The sequence below is a fragment of the Electrona antarctica genome, assembly GCF_951216825.1.
Source record: "Electrona antarctica genome assembly, chromosome: 11".
In the NCBI taxonomy this organism is placed as follows: Eukaryota; Metazoa; Chordata; class Actinopteri; order Myctophiformes; family Myctophidae; genus Electrona; species Electrona antarctica.
The window spans coordinates 18,849,458-18,872,132 of NC_136792.1; the positions used below are offsets into that span (position 1 = coordinate 18,849,458).

At 45.1% G+C, this 22,675-nt stretch overlaps 1 protein-coding gene across 1 annotated transcript in view; it reads left to right on the forward strand.

Annotated features, from left to right (window-relative positions):
• Positions 1 to 22,675, forward strand: part of robo1 (roundabout, axon guidance receptor, homolog 1) — a 258,413-nt gene that overhangs the window by 124,499 nt on the left and 111,239 nt on the right. The window contains exon 4 of the mRNA XM_079513570.1: positions 236 to 562. Coding sequence (XP_079369696.1) covers positions 236 to 562 — 327 coding nt within the window. The remainder of the gene's footprint in view (positions 1 to 235; positions 563 to 22,675) is intronic.

Sequence of the window (22,675 nt, forward strand, 5' to 3'; positions counted from 1 at the left end):
ACTCCTACAACTGGCTTTGTTAGCCTGTCTGTCTGTGCAAAAAAAATGAGCATGGTTGATGCTGATTGGTTGATGCTGATTTCATTACGTCAGACATTACGTCAGAACACAGCTGATCAGGCTATATAATACCTTACACCACTCAGTTCACACGGGTGTGATTTTTTTAGATGTACTCCTTGCATGTGTAACCTGAGTGATTCAGACCTTTTCTTTCACTCTCCTCTCTTTCTAGGATCCCGTCTGCGCCAGGAGGACTCCCCACCCCGGATTGTGGAGCACCCCTCGGACCTGATCGTGTCCAAAGGGGAGCCTGCCACGCTCAACTGCAAGGCGGAGGGTCGTCCCACCCCTACAGTAGAGTGGTACAAGGACGGAGAGCGTGTGGAAACGGACCGAGACAACCCTCGCTCCCAGCGCATGCTGCTGCCCAGCGGTTCCCTCTTCTTCCTACGCATCGTCCATGGACGACGGAGCAAACCGGACGAGGGGTCTTACGTTTGTGTCGCCCGCAACTACCTGGGAGAGGCAGTGAGCCACAACGCCTCACTGGAAGTAGCCAGTAAGTGTAGCATGTGTTCGGTCTATTCTGATTTCCTCTTTGGCCTCCAGGGTGGGTGTGAGTGGAAAAGTTTAGGTTTAGTTGCTGGATAGCAGGCTCCAGTTTCCTCCTGTGTTCCTAGCTTGAATGTGCTCATTGAGTTGGATAATCTCTCAGGAGATGGGCAGGATGTGTTTGGCCCACTGGTCTCCATAGGCCTGGGGAGCCTTGGGGGAGAAGTGGCCTGATCATTCCAGGGTGAATGCTCCTCTAAAGGGCCCTTGGTAGGTGGTCAGGACCTACAATGGGAACAAAGCTCTTTCTGTTTTGGCCCCGGTTCTTCTGTTTGTCAGGGAGATAGATATGAGGTAGCAGTAGTAACAGAGTAACGGAGTTGCACTTTATTGCCTGTTACATTCACTTAATGACAGGCTTACTTTGAGTGTCAAGTGGATTTAGCTTAGGGTTGACAGGTATGCTTAATGCATATTTTGAACATAGTACAGTAGGTATATGGCTTATTAAGACGGAAAAAAATCTTTCTAACAACCCTTTTTCTACGGTGCCGTGTTGACAAATTTGTTCTCATGATTCCTTAAAGGCTGCTTTGGTTGGTGAGGTCAGCTCTTTAGACACATTATCTTTGTGCGCTCATGACTGGCTGAGAGTGAAGGCTGAGGAGGGGAGCTCAGATATCAACCACTCCTTTAGCATGCCCAGAGGCTGTCACCAAGCCGCTCATTGTAATCTAATCAAGATGGAGAAAGAAAGAACGGGGTGTGTGTGTGTGTGTGTGTGTGTGTGTGTGTGTGTGTGTGTGTGTGTGTGTGTGTGTGTGTGTGTGTGTGTGTGTGTGTGTGTGTGTGTGTGTGTGTGTGTGTGTGTGTGTGTGTGTGTGTGTGTGTGTGTGTGTGTGTGTGTGTGTGTGTGTGTGTGTGTGTGTGTGTGTGTGTGTGTGTGTGTGTGTGTGTGTGTGTGTGTGTGCGCACGCACGCACGCACGTGCATTGTGCATTGGCGTGTGTGTCTGTGAGAAAAGAGTTTGGGGGGGCTGCACTAGCTTTTCATGGGAGTACTGGTCTTGTGTGAATGTATAGATCAGATCAAATCAAATCAATGGAATGAAATGAGATGTGTGCTTAAGGGGTGATTTATATTTAGTTGCACGCTAGTGTACGTCACGCACCAAAAATAGCCTATCTTCAAGCTCACAACGTGTCACAGTGCGAAGCGTTGTGAGCTTGTAGATTGGCTATTTTCCCGGTGCGCAGCAGGGCGTGCATTGCAAGTGCAGAGCATCTGGAAACACTGCACTCCGCAAGCCAAGTGCTCAATGATATTTTAGATATTTACAGCCTTTGATGTCTGCTAGGTGAAAAGTTGAGTGTAAATTAAAGATCTTTGATAGGTTAATAATTATAAGATGGAATTAGATTGGGTTTTTTATGGTTGCATCTGCACAGAGCTCCTGCCCTTTGAAATGAAAGAGAGTAAGAGACATTCATGTGGGGATCATACAGATGAGCTGAGATGCACCCATGCGGTTCATGATGCTAGTTAAGATGGTGTATAATATGGTCCTCATACATCCTCCTCTTAGATCTAATTCTAACACCAAGTCAGACTCTGCTGCCTGGTGCTAACATTTTGCACTCATTATGTTCCAAACTGAAATAGATTTAAATAAAATGAAAATAAAAAGTCAAAGAAAGAAAGAGAAACCATGTGCTTGGCACATGATACTGTACAACTTTCCATAGGTCAAAATGCTAAAAATATTTCTCCCAGAAGCGGATGATATAGGGGTGTTTATTTCAGAGGTGGGTTTTTCAAGTAGAAAAGCAAGCGACTTGGCGAGAGCTTGGCGTGGGCTAGAGTAGAGAGCGCCATTGGCTTGGGCTCAGAATTGGACTGCTTGTTATTCTGCATAAGGTTCAAATAGACCCATAATGACAAGCCACTGCACTCCAGACCTCTCTCTCTTTCTCTCTTTCTTTGGGTCTCTCACTCCCCACTCTCCGGCTCATGCTCCACTACATATAATTATGTTGTCAGAGCAACCAAGATGGAACCCTGCCGTAGAAAAGAAAGCCAGCAAACAGAAAAAGAAAGCTCTGAGATTTTTATACGGTCTCCTTTAAACTCTGGGGTAAAGGAACTACTATTCTGGATTGTTTGCTAAAGACGCCAGTCAATGTTATATTCTCTCAAAATGAAACATAGTGGGCATATCATTTTTCTCAGAACCCAACAGTGGGTTCAGGGTATAACCAGGCTTTTAATTTCCAATGAAACTCCAGTGAAGGAAGTCATGGTTTAGCTTTGTTTACTTTGCCTGGCTCTACTAGACCTGTAAGATTTCCCGTTAAAAGCTAAAAACACAACTTTTGGAGCGGTTATTCTTGGAGTGTGGCTTTTACAATTTTCTTGCTCACCAGCGATTGTAAACATAATCCAAGTTTCAACAAGTCCTGTTTAGTCAGGCTAGGAGAGCTAACCCAGTTTGTTTGGTTTATCATTAACCACATGTACAGTAGGCCTACAGCCCACAATCACATCTCAGCCTCTCAACCCATATCTTGGGATAATGCATTTACCATGAATCCTGTATTTGAATGCCTTGTGTTGTGTAGTATGCAAGCAGGATTAAGGATTTTCCCCTTCTTGTGTTAGTGTTTTCTTTAGAGATAGAGACATCAAATAATGAGGTTGCTTTGGGCAAACATAATGGAAGTCTATTACAAAGAGTATAATAGAGGCATAGTCTTGCGTTTGTTTAGGAAAGATTTTGTACAAAAAGTTTGATAGTTGTTTGTGTTTAAGCAAACTAGTGCTACTAGGAGTATGTGATATAACTTTATATTTGTGATTCAAACACTAGAAGACCAACTTGTTAAAAAGTGACTGCAAAACCTTATCAAAATGTGTATACAAACTCGAAGAAGAGTTGTAAAAATCTTTTCACAGTTGGGTGGACAAAATGCACTCTTCTGGGAAACTGTCCATATAGCCTGCCTACTTACTGCTAACTGCTTGCATGGGTGCTAATCTAGGTCATGCCATTCCGTAACGCCTCTCTTCTCTCTGAGTGAATTTCAAATGTAAGCAATTTAAAAGCTTTAAATTACTATACTTAACCTTGGATACGTCTCCTTTAGCACTATTTTACTGCAACTAACTTTTGCATGATTCACCTTTGATTTTAGCCTGCTGGCCAAGCATTCAGATATTAGCGTGTGGGACCCCTTACCCCATACCTGCTATTCATTGCCACAACCCACATGTACACTACAGTATGCTATCGCTCAATGATATAAGTAGTTTCCTCTTAGCCATAGCTCTACATGGGATCCTCAGAGGTTCTATGAATAGCTTGTGTCCCTTTTGCTGGATGAGGAGATTGTGAGGCGAGGTAATGGATGGCACACTGCTCTACTTGAGCAGGAGATAACCCTGGGGCCTGCTGTCTGGTGGCCTGGCTGACTGCACAGTGCTGACCGCACTGTGTTGGCTGCAGGCCTCACATCTAACTGGCCCCACTCTCCAGGGGAGAGCGTTCACTCAGCGCTCGCTAGCTGCAGAAGCCATGGGATGTTTACTTAAATAATATGGGCCACTGCAAATAACTCTATTCCGCCAAATGTTTTGCAGAATTTCACTCATCATAATGCTCCCCCGAAAAACCTTGCGAGTCACAATCACTTTGGCCAACGTATGTCAGCATCCATCTGAGTGGGGGGGGGGGGGGGGGGGATTCAGCCTAACGGACTTGAGGCCATGCCTTAGGGTCATCTGCAGAGCGGAGGACAGTTGGCAGGCATGCGCCAATCTGAAGCCAGTATGGCCACCTCCCACTGTTCCAAGCGCCCGCCTGGTCTCTCTCACAGGACATCCCTTGTACTACATCTGTTGGTTCTCAAAGACTCAGGGTTTCTATCTGGTCCCTTCCTCTAACCCCCACCCCCACAGCGCCAAAACTCAACCCCTCCCCAGCTCCCCTCCACACATATGAAACTGCCGTCTGTCTTACTCTTTTAAATGTGTCTCTCCATCCATGCCTCACTCCCCCTGTCATCTATGCCCACCCCCCCCCCCCCCCTGTCAACCTTCATTCTCTGTCCTTTGTGTCCTCTGCTATCTGGTGAAATAGAAACAGAGCTGTTCCTGAGACATCTTGTATTTGCTGCCTGCTGGTAGAGTTCTTAGTTACTTTGCCTTTCATTACCCTATTAAGATTGACTGATATAGTGTGGCAGCTTTTGCATTGGTCTTTTTTATATTAGAAATGCTCTCTCTCTCTCTCTCTCTCTCTCTCTCTCTCTCTCTCTCTCTCTCTCTCTCTCTCTCTCTCTCTCTCTCTCTCTCTCTCTCTCTCTCTCTATGTCTATGTCACACTGTTGTTTCACCTTCCTTCCTTTTCCCCTTTGACTGGGGAATGATGAAAGTTTCAAAGAAATAAGGAAACGGATGGAGAGGTGCTAGAATGGAGTGAGAGAGAGAGAGTGGAGTGAGTGAGTGAGTGAGTGAGAGAGAGAGAGAGAGAGAGAGAGAGAGAGAGAGAGAGAGAGAGAGGGAGAGAGAGAGAGAGAGAGAGGAAAGGAAAGAGTGGTGGTGGAGAGAACCAGGACAGCTGATCTCAGTGGTCGAAAAAGTACTCAAGTACGTATCAATACTTTAATGTAGAAGTACAATTCTAAATTTACTTGAGTAAAATTACAAAAGTATTGGTATCAAAATGTAATTAAAGTACCACAGGTAAAAGTAATCATCATGCAGAATGTCCCATTTCAACAACAAAAAATTACTTTTGAAAAAAGCAGATCTACAAGCTCACAATCGTGACACATTGTGAGCTTGTAGATTGGCTATTTGCAAATGGCCAAAATATATATCTGGCTGAAGTGGTTAATGTTTTGCAATAATACTAGTAATTAACTAGTAACTATAATGTCAAATAATTTATTGTAGTGGAGTAAAAGTACAATGTTTGCCTCTGAGATGTAGTGGAGTAGAGAAGTACTGAAAATCGGAAATACTCCAGTAAAGTAAAAAAGTACTTAAGTAGAGTACTTAAGAGTAAATGTACTTGGATACTTTCTACCACTGGCCGATCCCCAGCAGCAGAAGCAGCAGCAGTGAGCGTGTTGGCGAGCTGCCAGGGGACTGGAGGCAGAGTGTGTTACTGCTCTGTGGCAGTTATTTGTCTCAGGGAGGTTCAGAGCAAATTGGTGCAAACGGCACAGCCAGGGTCTGCTCCACGAGTCAACATGCAGCTGAGCCATGGGCTCTACACCACAAAACCTTGCTGGCCGCCACTCCAATTAGTTTCATGTTGGAATGCTAAAACCTTCTACAGTTATAAAAGCCGGCGTTTTTGCGTTTTCATTATAATTTCTTGTGCCTACAAATCCTACACCATGTCTTCACCCTGATATGAAAGCTCTGTGTCTTATGGGCACATGAGAATGCTGGCCTGGGATGTAGGCTACATTGTACAATGGGCTTTAAGACATTTTATATTCTATGAAATTCTGTTTTCCATTTGACTTACTTGTTCTTCATGGTTGCTGGGTGTGGGTTGTTTGGGGCTATTTCAGTCAAATATTCTTAATCCTGAAATTACATGGGAAACTACAGACTACTGTCTAATTACTATCCCTCTAGCGCTAAACTGTCATCTCAATGTCTGCGAAATCTCTGCGAGATATGGAGAGCACCTGCATTTCAATTAGTCTTCTATCAATCCATACAGTACCTGCAAAGTGAGATTTCTTATCATGCATACTGATTATGGTCTGTTGAACTAAGCATTTTGCACTTCAGGGTTTTTACATTAAATCAATGCAGCCCGTGTAATTAAACTTGCTTCATCTATTTGTTGTGTGTGGTCGCTCGAAACCTATATGCCAGTGGATTCCCGTGGTACATAACAAGTGTGCGTTACTTCCTTTAACCACTTTAACCCTGGTATTCCTTTTTCGGACATGTCATTGTAGAATAATTTTAACACATTTTAGACAATAGCAGATCTAACTCTCCAACGTGTTGTGAGCTTGTCACGTTGTGATGCATTATGAGGTTATCTTCTAAATGATTTAAAAAAAAAATTGAGGTTCAGTGGTTAACATGCAGTGCTTGCTGCCGGCTAGGCTACTTCATTCATGTAGACTTAATTTCCATAATAAAGATCAGTGACTATATTGGCCACTCTAATTGACCCAGAATGTACTTCGTACTCCTTGCTGTCACAGCAGTGTGTGTGTGTGTGTGTGTGTGTGTGTGTGTGTGTGTGTGTGTGTGTGTGTGTGTGTGTGTGTGTGTGTGTGTGTGTGTGTGTGTGTGTGTGTGTGTGTGTGTGTGTGTGTGTGTGTGTGTGTGCTGTCCCTTTCATGATGTGTCAAATGTCACGCTGATAGTGGGTTTTTTAGAGCATGGTTAACACACATGTATGCACGCACGCATGCACACACACACACACACACACACACACACACACACACACACACACACACACACACACACACACACACACACACACACACACACACACACACACACTCAGCAACTAATGCGGCTAGTCAGTCGTGACACAGGGGTAACATCCTGCCTACATGGGACTGGGCTGCAAGGTAACAGGGATAAGTGTCAGAGCTTTAACAGGGTACTGTAGAGACCTTGTGGAGAAAACTCAACACAGGGCTTGGATAGAATAGAAACAGAAAGACCAGCTTGATCTGCAAGTCGGAGAAAGGGAGGATGATGTGGATGAATGGGTTGATCTAAGAACGAAGTCTTCACTACAGCAAGAAAGGGTGAGGCCTTTATTTTCTATTCAGTGTGTCAATCCATCACAGTGTGCACTGTGCACATCATTTTGGTGGACAGTGTTTAGTGCAGTGTAATGTAATGTAACAAATTGACACAAATGAGTACATTTTTGCACTCTCAGAGCTAAATGATTGAGGGTGTTAGTTAGGTGTAGAGTCTGTGTCATGTTAAGGACCCTTTACACTGGTTGAAGGGTCAGGTGTACTGTAGAGATATGGGCCAAAGAAGCACCATCGCTCACGCCACATACCTCTGACAGCCTGCCAGGCCGGTGAAGAGATGCCCATGTCCTAGAAAGGAAACAGCTCCTTGTTTTAAGATATTTTGTGGCTTTCACCTTTATTTTATTTTATAGAGGGATAGGTATACAGTAGGTTGACAGGAAATGGGGAGACAGATGGGGGGGTGACACGCAGTAAAGGCCGTCGGGATCGGGAGTCGAACCCGCGGCACACTGCCAGACTGGATTACCAGCCAAGGTGCCCAGACAGCTACGCCAGCCGCCCGGGCCAGCTCTATCCTTCTTTATCTATTCCTTTGCCATGCTCTCTCAGTTAAAACCATAGATGGAACAGTTTGCGAGTGATGCACGAAACGCCAAATAACATACAGTAATAGACTGCTCTGTAGAAAAAATGTCCATTACCAGTAACCTCTGTCTTATCAGAGGGACAAGGGTGGCGTTAGGGGATAAACAGCACTGTAAAACAATAAACAATCAGCTAAGGTGCTAAAATAGCTTTTAAAAAGATACCCTGGGTTGCTTTTGACATACAGTATATCTGAGATATCTTCGGGCAGAATAAAAAGTGGTTTAAATGCACAAGATCTAGATTGAGTATAGGACGATTCAGGCAACACTATCCTTTTCTCCATATGTAAGAAATGAATTAATGTTTATTTTAACACAGCAGTGTATTCTGACTCAAATGGTCTATTTAATTTCCTTTTTTTTACCTGACTTTTTTATAAGTCTATCCTCCTTCACAGAATGACATTGCACTGGTGTCTAGGGATGTCATTTTAAGAGCCATGTTAATGTACAGCCTTTTCGCTGTGGGCCCATCCCTGAGCCTCTCGCGTCACATCCCAGCCTCTGGTCTCCACGGTGACTGTCACTATGTAATCCTTGCCTCTGGCTACGGTACAGAGGAGGATCATGGGTAGGATGGTCCCAGGAAAGTGTGTCCATATGACATTAACAACATGAAGCACTGGCCAGGGGCAGATAAGATACTGCATGTGTGCTCTTGAGTCCAACGGCCTCATACTGCCGTTCACAAAAAAGCTCTGATAGCAGAGTCCTTCATTTTCTGTGTGTGTGTGTGTGTGTGTGTGTGTGTGTGTGTGTGTGTGTGTGTGTGTGTGTGTGTGTGTGTGTGTGTGTGTGCGTGTGCGTGTGTGTGCGCGTGTGTACTTGGTATGCATAACTTTATCACTGTGTTTTCAATTCATTCGTTTCCGCTTGTGTTTTAGGTGTGTCTGTCCTTGGCAGTGCTCCATATGATAAATGTTCTTGATTGTAAGCAGGGTGTGAGTGTGTGTGTGAGTCTGATGTTAGCTCTAATCTCTGCTTCTCCTGGGGAGGGCTGGGTATTACTGTTGTTGTGGAGTGTAATTCCCTCATGGTATGGGTTTTGTTTTTCCTCTGGCAATAGGGGCATAGACGTGCGTGCGTGCGTGCGTGCGTGCGTGCGTGCGTGCGTGCGTGCGTGCGTGCGTGCGTGCGTGCGTGCAAGTACTGTACAATGTGAAAATGTGTGTGTGTTTGTGTTCTAGTACGCATGCATGTATTTTGTTGTCTGGTCATATGACGCCGTTCTGCTCTGTGAAAGTAGCCCTGTTATTAAACCTGGGTTAAGCCCTCACTTGGAACATTCATTCAGGCTCCTCGATCCGAGACGATGGGGTTAGAGGAGATTAACGGCTTGCGAGAACTTCAGGGATTTTACTTTTAGGCAAAAATTGGAAAGATTTACACAATGTGTGAACATGAAGACAACTCAAGGTGAATTTGCACTGATCTTATGATACCTGTGCTGCCCCCCTCACTGTTTACTCCCAGGAATATAAATCAGGACTTGAAAGAAAAGCAGGTGCGCTTCCTCTGGAAACTGCCCTTGGTTAAGGCAGTGGGTGCTCAGCTTTAAATATAACTTACAGTAACTCATAAACCAACAAAGTGGAAAAAGCGGCACTCCAAAATGAGAACACTGACACGTTTTGGCAACAGCCTTCTTCAGAGCAGATTAAAACCGTCTTACTGCCGGGGAACTTTTCAGAATAAAGTGCCAAGCAGATGGGCAGATTTTACTCTGAAAAGCCCCCACCTTCCATTTCCCCCCAAAACCGGGAGGTGAATTCTTCCATTACTACATCACGCTACCTCATCTGATGTCTCTCTAGAAGCGTTAATCTTCCAAACAAGATGCTTGGTTAAGTCAGAAAGGATGACAGAACATTGCTGTTCTGATCGAAACCATGGAGAGTGCCGTAGATTTAGAGTAAATAGACAGTTTTGTCGGCCTGTAAACAAGGAAGTGAATGATGTGCGCATGCGCAAAACATATCCAGGATCGCTGAAGAAGGCATGGCCAAGCAAAATGCATGATAGAATATTCTGCCATAAGCAGTAAATGTGTTAAAAAGACTACACGGAAAGACTAATTAGAAGCTACTATGTCTGCTGATAGCTGATAGAGCATACTGTGACTGTTCACCAGTAAAATTCCTCTAATACACTGTCATAAAAAGGAGAAAATTCAAAGAGAGGCTCAATGTCAGGGGTGTTGATCTCTATCGTCGATGAAAATGGCGGGTGGCATATGTGTGATCTGCAGGGCTAGTGGGGCGCTGACACGCAGATAATATTGGATGCCCCAGCGGTACTCACCAGCAGGTAAAGGCCAACTCGGTGCGCCACAGGGAGATAAGACATGAAACCGTGTCTGCTGCTATCTCAGACCTTATCTGATAGACCTGCCCTTCCAACATGCTATCTCTTCTACCCCCCAACCTCCCACCTTCCCCACCCCATCTTTAATCCAAAAGTCTGGTAAAGAAGGGTGCTGTAGAATGGGGGGGTGAGAAGAGTTGAAAGTAGAAGAGAAAAGAGAGGCATGCAGAGATAGATAGAGAACAAGTGAGAGAGAGAGAGATTTGACTTGACAGGTTGTAGAGTATAGTCGAGGTTCCTGCCTAGGGGGATGGATGGGAGAAGAACACTGAAATTCTATCACATGTGTAGCATGTTGCCAAGCCTGGAGCGTGACAGACAGGAAGAGGTGGTGGTGAGGTAAGCAGTAGACCCAAACCATGCAGATAAAGATCTGCCTTTCGCTATCTCTATGAAATGGAGTCTACCAGTGCTGTCTGTGGATATTCAGTGTACTGCTGTCACCATCAGTCACTGGCAAATGTCAGGGGGGGAATGGGGGATGTACAGGGGGCATGATGGCATTCAATTGTCATCTAATTGTCCTTGGTCGCTGGGTAGATAATCTCATCATTAGAGCAGCAATTGAGTGAAAATTAGTGTCTCCTCTTTGTGTCATAGATGCTAGAGCTGGTCTTAAAATAGGACTGGTTCGAAGGTGCCTCATTATCGCTGTGTAGCTCTCGTGCAAACTCTCTGATGTCCTGACCTCTCTGCTAGTGGTTCACGTCTAAGCCCCAAACACAAGGGGTTGCATTGCTCGTGTTGGGGGTCCATCACTACAGTAATGATCTACTAATGGCCAGTGACAGATAAGGAGGTAAAGACAACAAACAATTTATTAAATGAAAGTGTCCAAACGGCTTTGTTTGACTTGTTTAAAGTCTCTGTCTCATCCTGTTAACACAAAGAATGTTGTTTATGCACCTCAGGCTCGAAAACATGTGTGGTAGACATAATCACTCTTAATGGAGAATATGTAAACATAAAGCACAGTCTAATTAGGAGCATACGGAGGGCTGCTGCTTGGGTGAGCACAGAATAGGACAGATACACCCTCACCTCCTCTTTGTGTCCCCTGACCTCTCTGAACAGGGTGTGGCGTGGACACAAAAGAATGTCTATGTAACCATATACGGCTAAGAGTCCCATAAGAGACAGACAGAGGGACGTCGTGGGTAAAAAGAGAAAAGCAAGGTGGAATCCATTCAGGATTCAAACAGGAGTCAATACTCCTGTGGGGAAGTTGGTAATGGTTGGCATCAGTGAGACAGAGTATTACATGACCATATACTGTAGCTGCTGTTAGGCTTCGAGTTCGAGGTGACATTTATTTTATTTTATTTCCAAACTCTCTCTCTCTCTCTCTCTCTCTCTCTCTCTCTCTCTCTCTCTCTCTCTCTCTCTCTCTCTCCGACTACGCCCTGCACTGGTATCAGGTTGTAATCTGTCATCGGTGCCACAGTTCCATTTCGACCACTGGCTCACTTCTGATGGATGAGGTACTAAGCCCTTCACTGACAACGTTTGATACAGCTGCTCCTCCTCCGAGACCTCCTGGTCTTCACTTCTAAAAATACACTGATCATGCATTGACACTCGGTTAAGACACTCTTCTTACACTCACTTCTCTGCAAACCATATTTCTTTCCACAGTTTGACTGCGGAATTAATTAAATCGCAATGCCACGTTCACTGTCTGGATTTCACTAACCTTTGAAGAACGACCGTGCCGACATCATCGTTCCTTTTCATGAAAATCCGCTTTAAAAAGGTGTGATGCTTTGTCGTAGTGTTGAAAAATAATCCAAAGTGGCGATCACAACAACAGAGCGGAGGTGGAGGAACGCGCCCACTGCGCACCACCACCGCCATTGGAATGCATTGGGCCTCAATTTCCCAGAACCCAGTGCGACGGATGTTTTTCCGATGACGTCATCAAAACGCGTCGCCTATCTCACTCTGTCCGATTGAAAACCCCGTAAATCTTAAATCGTATTAAAAACGTGAATTAAACAATGAAAAATTATAACTCGTGTAACTCGTTATTGGGAGGGAAGCTGTTCTACAATCAATTAACTTTTGTAACTCGTGAATGGGGGGGAAAGTGTTTTAATGATCACACTATATTTGTAATGATCAACAGTACAACTACATTAATAGGCCTGCTTCCTACATGGTGAACCTGACCCCGACCCTTAATCTTGCAATGTTACAGCGTTGGAATTAAGCTGTAACCTAAAGCTGTCTGTCCTTTTGTGAATATCAGTGCTGGTTTGTCATCATCATCATCAACGTATCAGGCCTGTGCGTCCAGTCTCATTTTACCCATCCAACAGGATTTGCAGAGAGTGCCGACTCTGCAGGTGAGGTCGTAAGTTAATTTGCCTCCCTGTTTGGAGCTATAATAGCTTATTGATTGGTTGACAGAGATGCAAGGAGAGCTATGGAAAGGCACAGAGAGAGGAGAGAATAAGTTAATCATCGCTCAGTGTGCTAGCAGGGTTTAATCACATTACCCAAGGTTCACTGGCATTTAAATTCACTTTCAACCTCAGAGGAGTTTGAGCGACAATGCTCAGAGACTGAAGGGAACCTGCTGAGTCCCTGAAACCAGGCCTCAGCTGCAGTCTGGGCGCAGCCTTCCCAGTAGTCTTTGCCTGGCTCCTGCCTCAATCCAGAGGGAGACAGATTCCCTGCCCAGGGGCCCTGGTTTAATTCATGCTAAGCTGTTGGGTTAATTTTAGACATGCTGCCCAGTGGTGACCTCCATCTGTTAGTGTTGCTCAGGTTGTCTTTAGACGCATTGGTCCCACCCTCCCCTGTCCAGACCTCATCTCTCAGACAGCTGGCTGACCCATCACTCACATCATGCTGTTTATCTTCCTATTAAAAGTGTTCTTCTATGCTCCACACAATCCTGCAGCATTCATTCCATTTTGGGAGTATAAAAATAGACCTGCCGTCTTTACACTCTCAGAGTTAAATTAATACTTTGAGCAATCTTGGCCCATTAGCACTGCCATCACACCAGATTCTCTTGTAATGGTTGGTCAACTGGAAACTGCACATGCAGCTTTTATTTGACCGGTGGCCTTTGGGTTCTCTCTTCTCTGTTCAGCTTGAAGCGTGTAGCCGCCGTAACAAGCCTGGGGAAAGACCGTCTATTTCCACAGCTTATAGTGGCTTTTCATCCGCCATGCGCTCTTATGTCAACACACGGACTGTGGCAGATTTGGCCAACACTAGAGTTTTAACTTAAAACTTGCTGTGAACCAGCAGTGATTATGTTGGGAGCTCCAGGATCAAACCTCCAGTGGCTCTGCTCTAACTCATTCTCGCGCCCCTGTGAGGGTATCGCATGGGCTGCTGTTTGGAGGGAGCACTACAAACTGGTTTAGCCATCGCCCGGTCACTGGCCTACCGCTACAGCCTGGCCTTTATCAATCTGTCTGCACCGAAACGCTCAGTTGACATGGAGAAAAACAGTCACCGGGAGGGGAATGAAAGAAGGACATAGTGTAAACAGAGAGGCTGGGATGTCGACGTTGTACCGGTCTGCACTGTCGTGCATGTGTGCATGCAAAAAAGACAAGACACTCACACACTGACCTAATGGCCAAATATTTACTTGGCATCTGGAAGACAACTGGAGCAACATGTGGCAAAGCTCTCCAGGCCGTCCATTCTTGAACCTCATCTCATCTATTCCAAGTTGTAGCTGTGCAGCCGCTAGATAACTCTCTTGTTCTGTAATGGCTTTGTGTGATTGGTAACAGCTGCGTGGAATCTGTGGCATTGAGATCAAACACAGAGAGAGGGATCGGAGACAGGGAGGAAGGAACAACAAAGAAAGGAGTAAAATGTTATGGATAAAATAGGGAACAAGCTACCATTCAGAGAGGGATGAGAGATAGAAGGAGGTGAATCCAGTTGGATGGGGGAGTCTCTCCTGGCTTGTGAGGGAGAGATAAGGGGACAGGTGGTGTTCTGTTGCCTCAAAGATCTCCGACAGCTGGCAGTTCTCTTGCTGTTAGCTTGTTGTGTTGCAGAATGTGTGTGTGTGCACTGCAGTGTGCACGCGTCTGTCCACCCATGTGCCTGTGTCCATGGTTCTGTGTCTATGTGTTAGCATTTGTTTGTGTATGATATGTGTGCGTGCGTGCGTGCGTGCGTGCGTGCGTGCGTGCGTGCGTGCATGCATGCGTGCATGCATGTGTTTATAGATGCATGTGCTTAGATTTGGTGGTTGTCTGAGCCCTTGCCAGCTGAGACATCTCCCTTAAGCCAGCCTTAACTCATATGCCATGCTTTGTTCCATCCTGTTACTTAAAAAAAAGAATTTGCCTGCAGTACTTGGCAGTGAGCCAGTTCATGCCAGTCCGTTCCGTTGGAGTATTTTTCTTCTCCCATATGGGGCTGTAATGCACAGCAGTGATGTTTTAAAGCCCGGTACAGTGTTTGCACTTCTGACTCATCTCATACATTGGGGAGCGCTTGCTCGCGATGAAGAGGGTTTAGTGTTTATTTTTCCTTGACGTTTACCTACTTCTCCTATCTTCCTTTGACTTGTGACTCTCTGGGACTTTGCCCCTGTGCATTACCACCTAATGACTAATGCTAATGCTTGCGACATGATTTCAGCCTCGGAGATTAGTATTCTATCATTTCACAGCTGACATGTATAATATACATAGACGTTGCAACGTGGAAACTTCTAAAAATGTAGTCTAAACACTCCCAAGCTAGTCATTTGGGTTGAATTTGTTTGCCTAGTAAACCTGATTTTATGACCAGTGAACACATTTCCATGCAGGGCACACGCTAGAATATGAAATGAGCCAGAGACAGAGGGGACTCTTAAAAATACCTCTGTGCTGGTCTGGCAGTGTGCTATATTCAAGTGCTCTGGTTAGTTCAGAGTTCTTTGCTGTGTTGACTTTGGGTTCGCTCCAGTCCACATATACAGCTCTGCGTTTGATGCCCCGTTGTAGTGGTAGTGGCCACAGAGCAGAGCACCATGTCATCTCAGCTGCAGGCAGAGTGCTTTGTTTGCAGTCGGGGGAAAAAACACAGAGAGATGGTTCTAAATGGGCCAGAGGTAGTTATTTGGTGTTGGCAAACAAGACCCTGTCCTCGCTGGAGCTGGAGCGCTGTGTCGGCTACTGAGCTCTGACTGGCTGGGTTTTTAGTCCCAGATATTCCGCTCATTGCACTCTTTGTGGCTGCAACCCTCTGGATGTAGACATACTGTATATCCATCTCTGCTACTGTCACATGACATGCCCCTTTAGGCACCAATGTTATATTTTGAAATGGAGTCCGTTTTTGCAGTCATAATTTACAGTGCCAACTGTAATACATGTCCTCTCGTTCTTGGTGCTCCATCACTGATTCCTTTGAACTTGGTGTAATTCCACCTTCAATGGGGATGGTAGGCCTGCACCTGATCCATTGATGTTTCATCCCTTCAGGGGTCACCTTGTACAGGTCTTCCTCTTTTTTTAGTTGGGAACTCTTTCATATGCAAAATAAAGATGTATGTTGCTTTTAGATGAAAGTAGGCTTTTATGTGCCACTGAAACTGTACCATCTGTCAGTGCCTCTTCTATCTTTGTCCCGTCTCTACTTTTCCTTCCGTCCTCCACCCCGACTGGTGGAGAAGGGAGTTTGTTGATCTATAATCAGTTGTTAGTGTTCCATAATGACACTTTTGCGCCAACCAAAGTGCCACCTAATTCACAAATTAATAATGCCTATTGCTATAGCGGGAAGTTCACACACGTAACCTCCAAACTTGTGTTACCTTGTAACAGTGTCAGATCTCATCATCGTAGTTTACAATATTTAGAGCGGTTATGTTTTTCATGCACTGCCATAACTGAGCAGGATACAAATGGGGCCTCTTTTATGGATTCTGACATGCTCTCTATTCTGAATTATTTCAGCATTATGAAGGTTTCTTCTTTCACCCACACAGGATTCTTGCATTTTCCCTAGAGGTTGGGCCACTTAGTGCCAGCTTTGCCCAGTAAACATTTGCTGTTTCCCCTGTCCCGTCGGCCCGTGTGTCTGTGAGCAGTGGCTCATTTTGAATAAAATGCTTGAAATCATGAACGATTGTCGGACACTGCGGCCAAAATTTAAACAATAAAATTTTGGTTTGGAAGTTTGCAAGCTACTGCAGTGTACAGGACTCGATTATACTCTTCATGCAGCCATTGATCGCCATGTTTTTTTCTAAGCCAGCTTTCAATATACCAGTATAACAACATGATGCAGTGATAGCAAGGTATAGCAGACGTACCATAACACAGAAACGTACAACCCTATACTGTTCACGTGCCATGCATTAGTCATAGCGGGACTGCAAATCCGGATCTCTTCTGTTTATTTGTGCATCTCTAGAGAGTCATATGCTGTGTTCGTTTCCTGCCTTAAATTCACAGCAGGTTTTCTGATTCTGTCTAGACCACAACACGTGTGTATGACATGGTTTTGGTATTCTCCGGGGAGGTAGAAATCCAGGGGTTGGTCAGAGAGAGAGAGAGAGAGAGAAACTAGGCCAGTTCCTCAGCAGAGCCTAGCCTTTTGTCTCATGGTGTCTGGGCATCGTCATGGGAAAGAAGATCAAGGTGACCATCGTTCCTATTCCTAACAACCTTGGAGCTTGTGGCCCTCGGCCACTCATTCCTGGGGGCAGGTAGAGCAGAGCAAGAAACTCATAAAGCCTGGTTTTAAAGCTAAACAGTTGTCTTCAGAGCCTGTGTGTGGTTTGTCTCTTCCAGCATCTTTCTGTTCTTCCCTGCTCCAATCCAGAGCAGTGTGTGAGCAGTACTGTGTGGCCTCTGCCTGATTTATCACTGCAAGGTGAGATAAGACTCTCCTCTCGCCCTGTCGGTTAATCCTCTCAGCCAGAGTTGAAGAATTGGTCTTTCTCCTGCCAGGGACGTGACAAGATACTCCACAGTGGCTGCTGAGAAGTAACCATAGAGACTGACCTTTGCAGGTCTCGATCTGGCTTTATATTACAGTCATATGTAGATTTTCCATGGATAACGCAATGAAATAGGAAAATAGGGAATCATATTAAGTTTCTTAGTGTCTCACGTGGACAAGTGGCATATTGTGAGATCGTAAAGCAGCTATTTTCCACAAAGAGATTAAGTGTAGAGGGAAAAATCACACTTGTAAGACGCCCTAAAGGGCGAGGTCGTGCTAAAACAACAGGTCTGGGAATGCCCATATACAGTATGGACTTCTTTACTTCCTTCTACTTCTCTAATTGACGTTTTCGAGCCGGGTAGAGCATAAAATGTGTGCTAATTAGTAAGGCCAGGCGGAGCCTCGAGCCAGCCCAGTTATAGGGCCATTTTTATGGCTTGTGAGAACTCTAGTTTTCACCGGCTGCCGGGTGCGGCTGCGCTAATGACTTTGGGGTGGGTCCGTCTAGAGTTTAAATGGACAGGTATCAGTCAAAAGGGAGACATCGAAGAGGAAGGACGGGTAGGGAAGGACGGGTAGGGAAGGATCAACATATGGAATGTCAGAACAGGTCAGCTCCATATATGGAGATTTAAGGCCCCATTTACACTGGCAGACAAATCTATCCTAAATCAGATCTGTGCCACATCAAGATTGAAATCCGATTGGTTTAAATGAGTCTGAGTCATTTAAACAAATCAGATTCCAATCTGTATGTGGCTCAGATCTGATTCAGGCTGGATTTAGCTGCCAGTGTAAATGGGGGCTTAGGGTTTGATTAGGTCAGATCAACATGGTGTCCATGAGGTCAGATGTAGAGCTGCTGGCCGGCTCCATATATGCAGATCTAGGTGATGATCCAGTCTTCTCCATGTATGGCTATCAGGGTTTGATGAGGTCAGTGTCGTGATCTTCATATATGGAGACGGCCATATATGGAGCGTGTCACAACTCAGAAAGTGTGACTGACGGACTGACTGACATGACGCGTGACTGTAGTGTAGTGAGTAAGTAGTAAACCTATGGTCGCAACCAACATCATAGACTTGGCTGCCACTCTGTTTGTTTAAAGTGCTCTAAAAAAAATCCATAGACTTGACTAGCATATGACATAATTTCCGAACGCCAGACGTTAGAGGGGATAGCGCCACTCAAAAAAGAGGGGACCTAGTATAGACCCCTGGGGGACTCCAGCCAACAAAGTATATAGGGGTTAGGTTGTTAAATCCAAAGAGTGTACCATTTTGTACACCCTTCGGAGTTAAATTAACATTGCGTATTTACTAGTCGTCACACAGTCGTTGACTCCAGATTCAGGACTGCGTGCAGTATGAGTGTTGAGTAGAGACTATTCATTGGACAGTTAAAGTCACTATTATGTTAAGAACAAGAGAATTGGATAGCTCTCCTTCAGCTCTAAGTTTATTATGCTCAGTAAGGGTCTTTCTGCAAACGCTTGCAAGTGAGTTTGTGGACCGAAGTGAGACGTATGAGACCCAGGGGGAAATCTTTCAGCACAAGTAGGCGTGTGTGTGTGTGTGTGTGTGTGTGTGTGTGTGTGTGTGTGTGTGTGTGTGTGTGTGTGTGTGTGTGTGTGTGTGTGTGTGTGTGTGTGTGTGTGTGTGTGTGTGTGTGTGTGTGTGTGTGTGTGTGTGTGTGTGTCCATTGGTCAGTTTCCAGATTAAGTTGATCTAGTCACATAGAATGCCACAATTCATCAGAAAGCTTCAGCATCACTGCGTCCTGCTGACAGTATTGGTCTGTAATTGGTTGAGTTATCTGTCAGTGGAACTGACCAACGCTTGAGAAATCTCAGTGTTTCCTTTTTTCCATGCCCTCCCGTAGACAGCATGTCCCAGTGTGTCACTAGCGTGGCCAGCCTGCAGCGCTTACTTGGAAGAAAAATGACTCATTTTTCTTCTACTTCATTTCACCCACCATGTTGCATCACTCAACCCCAAAGATCTCCCGCAGCTGTCCTTTTCACACTATTGTTATTTCTTTGTTCCGGATCCAAAGATGTGCCGTCGCTACATTAGGGTAAATTACAGGGATGGTGGTGGAGTTAATGAAACAGCGTTGTGCTACGAGTACTGCTCAGGGTGAAATTAAGCCCAGGCTGAGTGAAGGGTGATGGAGGAGGTGTGTTAATGCCACACAGCTGTGGAGCATTAACCTAGCTGGATGTCATCAAGGTAATCTAATGAACCGTGTGATCAAGCTTCTAATGAAATACTTGTTGTGCCCCCCCCCTTCCCGAATCAAGTGCAGCTTTATAAAACTCTTCAATTAATCTTGGAATACTATCACTGTACTGTAGTGTACAACTCAGGGTCCCAGACAGTAATGGAAACCAATGGGATCATGTGACCTACCCAGGTACAGTAGCGTGATTCAATACTACGGCCTGGTCTGGTAAAGGCCCCCCCCCCTGCCTGCCTCTGATTGGCCTACCAACACTGACGGCGCCCCTCCGTCGTGGTCTAAAACTATACTTTATCGGCAAAAGAAAACGGGATTTGAATCCAGGAGGTGGATACGTAGTCTAATTTTTAGACCATTATGCTAGTGAGTTGGCTGGCAGAATTGATTTCCAGGCTGTATTAGAAGGCGAGAATGCTCCGCCCTGCGGGTGCCTAATACTTAGATTAGGAGGGGGGCCAATCAGAAGCAGGCGGGGGGCGGGTCTTTACCAGACCCGGCTGTAGTCTAGAATTACGGGGTACAGTACCATCAATTTAGAGGCCTATGTATACACCTTTTGTGTGCATATGTAGTTGCTGTCAGAGACGGATATGGCGCTATTATGGATGCTAAAAGTACTTATTGTACACTGTACATAAACTGAATGGAAGCTACATCTCTTTGATGTAGTTCACAAAAAGCATGGATAGTATCCCTGAAGAGCACTTATGTTCAGGAGACATCCCTCCCACTGTCAGACCCAGCATAATTTGTATAAGAAGATTGTACTGTACAATATCCCCCCATTTACATGTCAAAGCGTACACCATGGCCACCACCTTGTATACCCCAGTCAAGGACTTATCTTCCTACTGCCTGCAGGGGACAGTTGTGATTAAACAAAGATTGATCAGAAAAGACGGCAGAGTTTGCACTTTTTCCCATGCAAAGATGATTGAAGTGCTCTTAGTGTTCCCCTAAAGAAGTGGGGTCTTTGTGAGCCACTTTAGCTTTCAGCGGCTGGTGCTGCGTTGCGACTGCTATCTGTCAGCGAGAGAGTTGGGGGTCCTCAATCTCTGCTTCCCTCCTCTGTGACCTCCCTCCTTGCACCTTTTAACCCTGTCTGCCTCTGTTTATAAACTTTATACATTTTGACAACCCGGCGGGGGAAGAGGGGGGCAAATCCACTTTTTATTCTGTGCCCCACATCCCCACTTCTCTGTCAGCAGGGAGAAAGACGTTAAGGGCTTCAAAATAATCACTGTGTGTGTGTGTGTGTGTGTGTGTGTGTGTGTGTGTGTGTGTGTGTGTGTGTGTGTGTGTGTGTGTGTGTGTGTGTGTGTGTGTGTGTGTGTGTGTGTGTGTGTGTGTGTGTGTGTGTGTGTGTGTGTGTGTGTGTGTGTGTGTGTGTGTGGGGTGGGGTGTGTGTGTGGGGGGGGGGGCTGTAATTGTGCCTGTTCTGACCCCTGCCTGTGACCATGCCGTCTGCTTTCTATCTCTGCACTTGATTGAAATGAGAAAAGTAGGCAGAGACTGGACTCTTTGGTATTTATTTATGTTTGGCTGCCCCCTGTTATGCATGGCCCAGTGGTGGATTAACACTCCAAAGGTGGATCCGCAGCGGAGAGGGGCCCCGCTGCACTGACACAGTGAAGGGTGCTGGAATGTGCAGCACACAGCCAGGACTAATGGTCTATGAGAGCGGGGGTGGGATGAGCTGTCAACCCAATGCACCTCTTGTCCTCTTTACTGTGTGGGGGCCTGCATGTGCACAGCCATACACAGTCAAATCCTCAGTGTACAAATGATTTTACTGTGTATTTAGTGTGTTTTTTTCTTTTTTCTCAGAGATGAATAATTGTCAGCAATGACTAAAAATACAATGTAATAGTATGCCAACTTGACAGCTGGCCATAAGACAGAGGTATTTAAAGCTATGAAAAAGACTTCTCATGAACAGGGTCGACAGCGTGCTTGTTTACCTGGAAGTGGAAGCAGGATGCAGATCTCCATCGGTTTTTACTCAGCTGACAACAACACTGTGTCCCTTTATTCGGCCTCCATGCTGCATGTTGTCAAACACTTACTGACAGCTGTTAGCGGACGAACTGTGTTTCTGTGTTAGCTGAACACCCTGGTCGTGGCTACTGGGATTTGGGACTTAATTGCCTAAACACTCACAATAATATAAACTTGGTTTTTAAAATTGTGTTTATATAGATATCAACACACTTTTAAATCCCATTATTATATACAATTGCTTTTCTTTGTGAGAAGATGGGTCTGAATTTGAAAATAATCGTAGAATCAGACTATTATTTTCAATTAGTAGCTCATTACTTTAATTGATCTCTGTTTATAGTATGTATACCCATAATTTGTATCTTCCACAAAATTCCACAGTGGGGTTTGATTTGTTTTATTCATTACGGCCTTTATAATTTAGTAGCAATGGAAACTTGAAAACATTATCGATTCGTAATTAATTATTTTCAATCTCCAGAGAAATAATTGACTGTAATGAGCACAAAGTAAGAAGTATTACCATGGTTACAGATGTTAACTGAAGAGAAAGTGGAGAGTCTATCCCATGCTTCATAATAAGGTGGAGACTGGAGAGTTCTTCTGACAAATGTTATGCATAAGTGACTCCACAGTGAGCAGCCTAATTAATGCAAAGGAGTAGAGAGAGGAGATGCCGATAAGCAAGAGTTGTTTGATACAAACCTCTCTAATTAAAATCTGTTTCCTCTGTTGTTCTTTGTAGCCTATATGTAATCTCTGTTTTACTTTGCTCTCCGGGGATGGAGATAAATAGCTTTAATTAATTTCAACTGCAAATGGGCCATTTTGGCAGGCTTTAGAGATAATGTGTTGCTGTTGGTGAAAATGCCCATGCCTGCTAATTGAAAGGCCTGTTAGTCAGGTAACAGCCAAGAAGCTTCAAAAGCCCCTTCTGTATCCTTGGCTATTTTCTTTTTGTGGCGTTCACTGTGCACTGTGCAGATGTGTGCTACCACTACTCGGGTTTGTCCTCTATCGAACTGCCAAAGTGTGTGTCCTTCAGCAGTATAGAGGGAGTTCCACAGCAAATGCAAGGGTCAGTGGCAGTAGCCTTGGGATAAGAGTGTGTGTGTGTGTGTGTGCGTGTGTGTGTGTGTGCGTGCGTGCGTGCGTGCGTGCGTGCGTGCGTGCGTGCGTGCG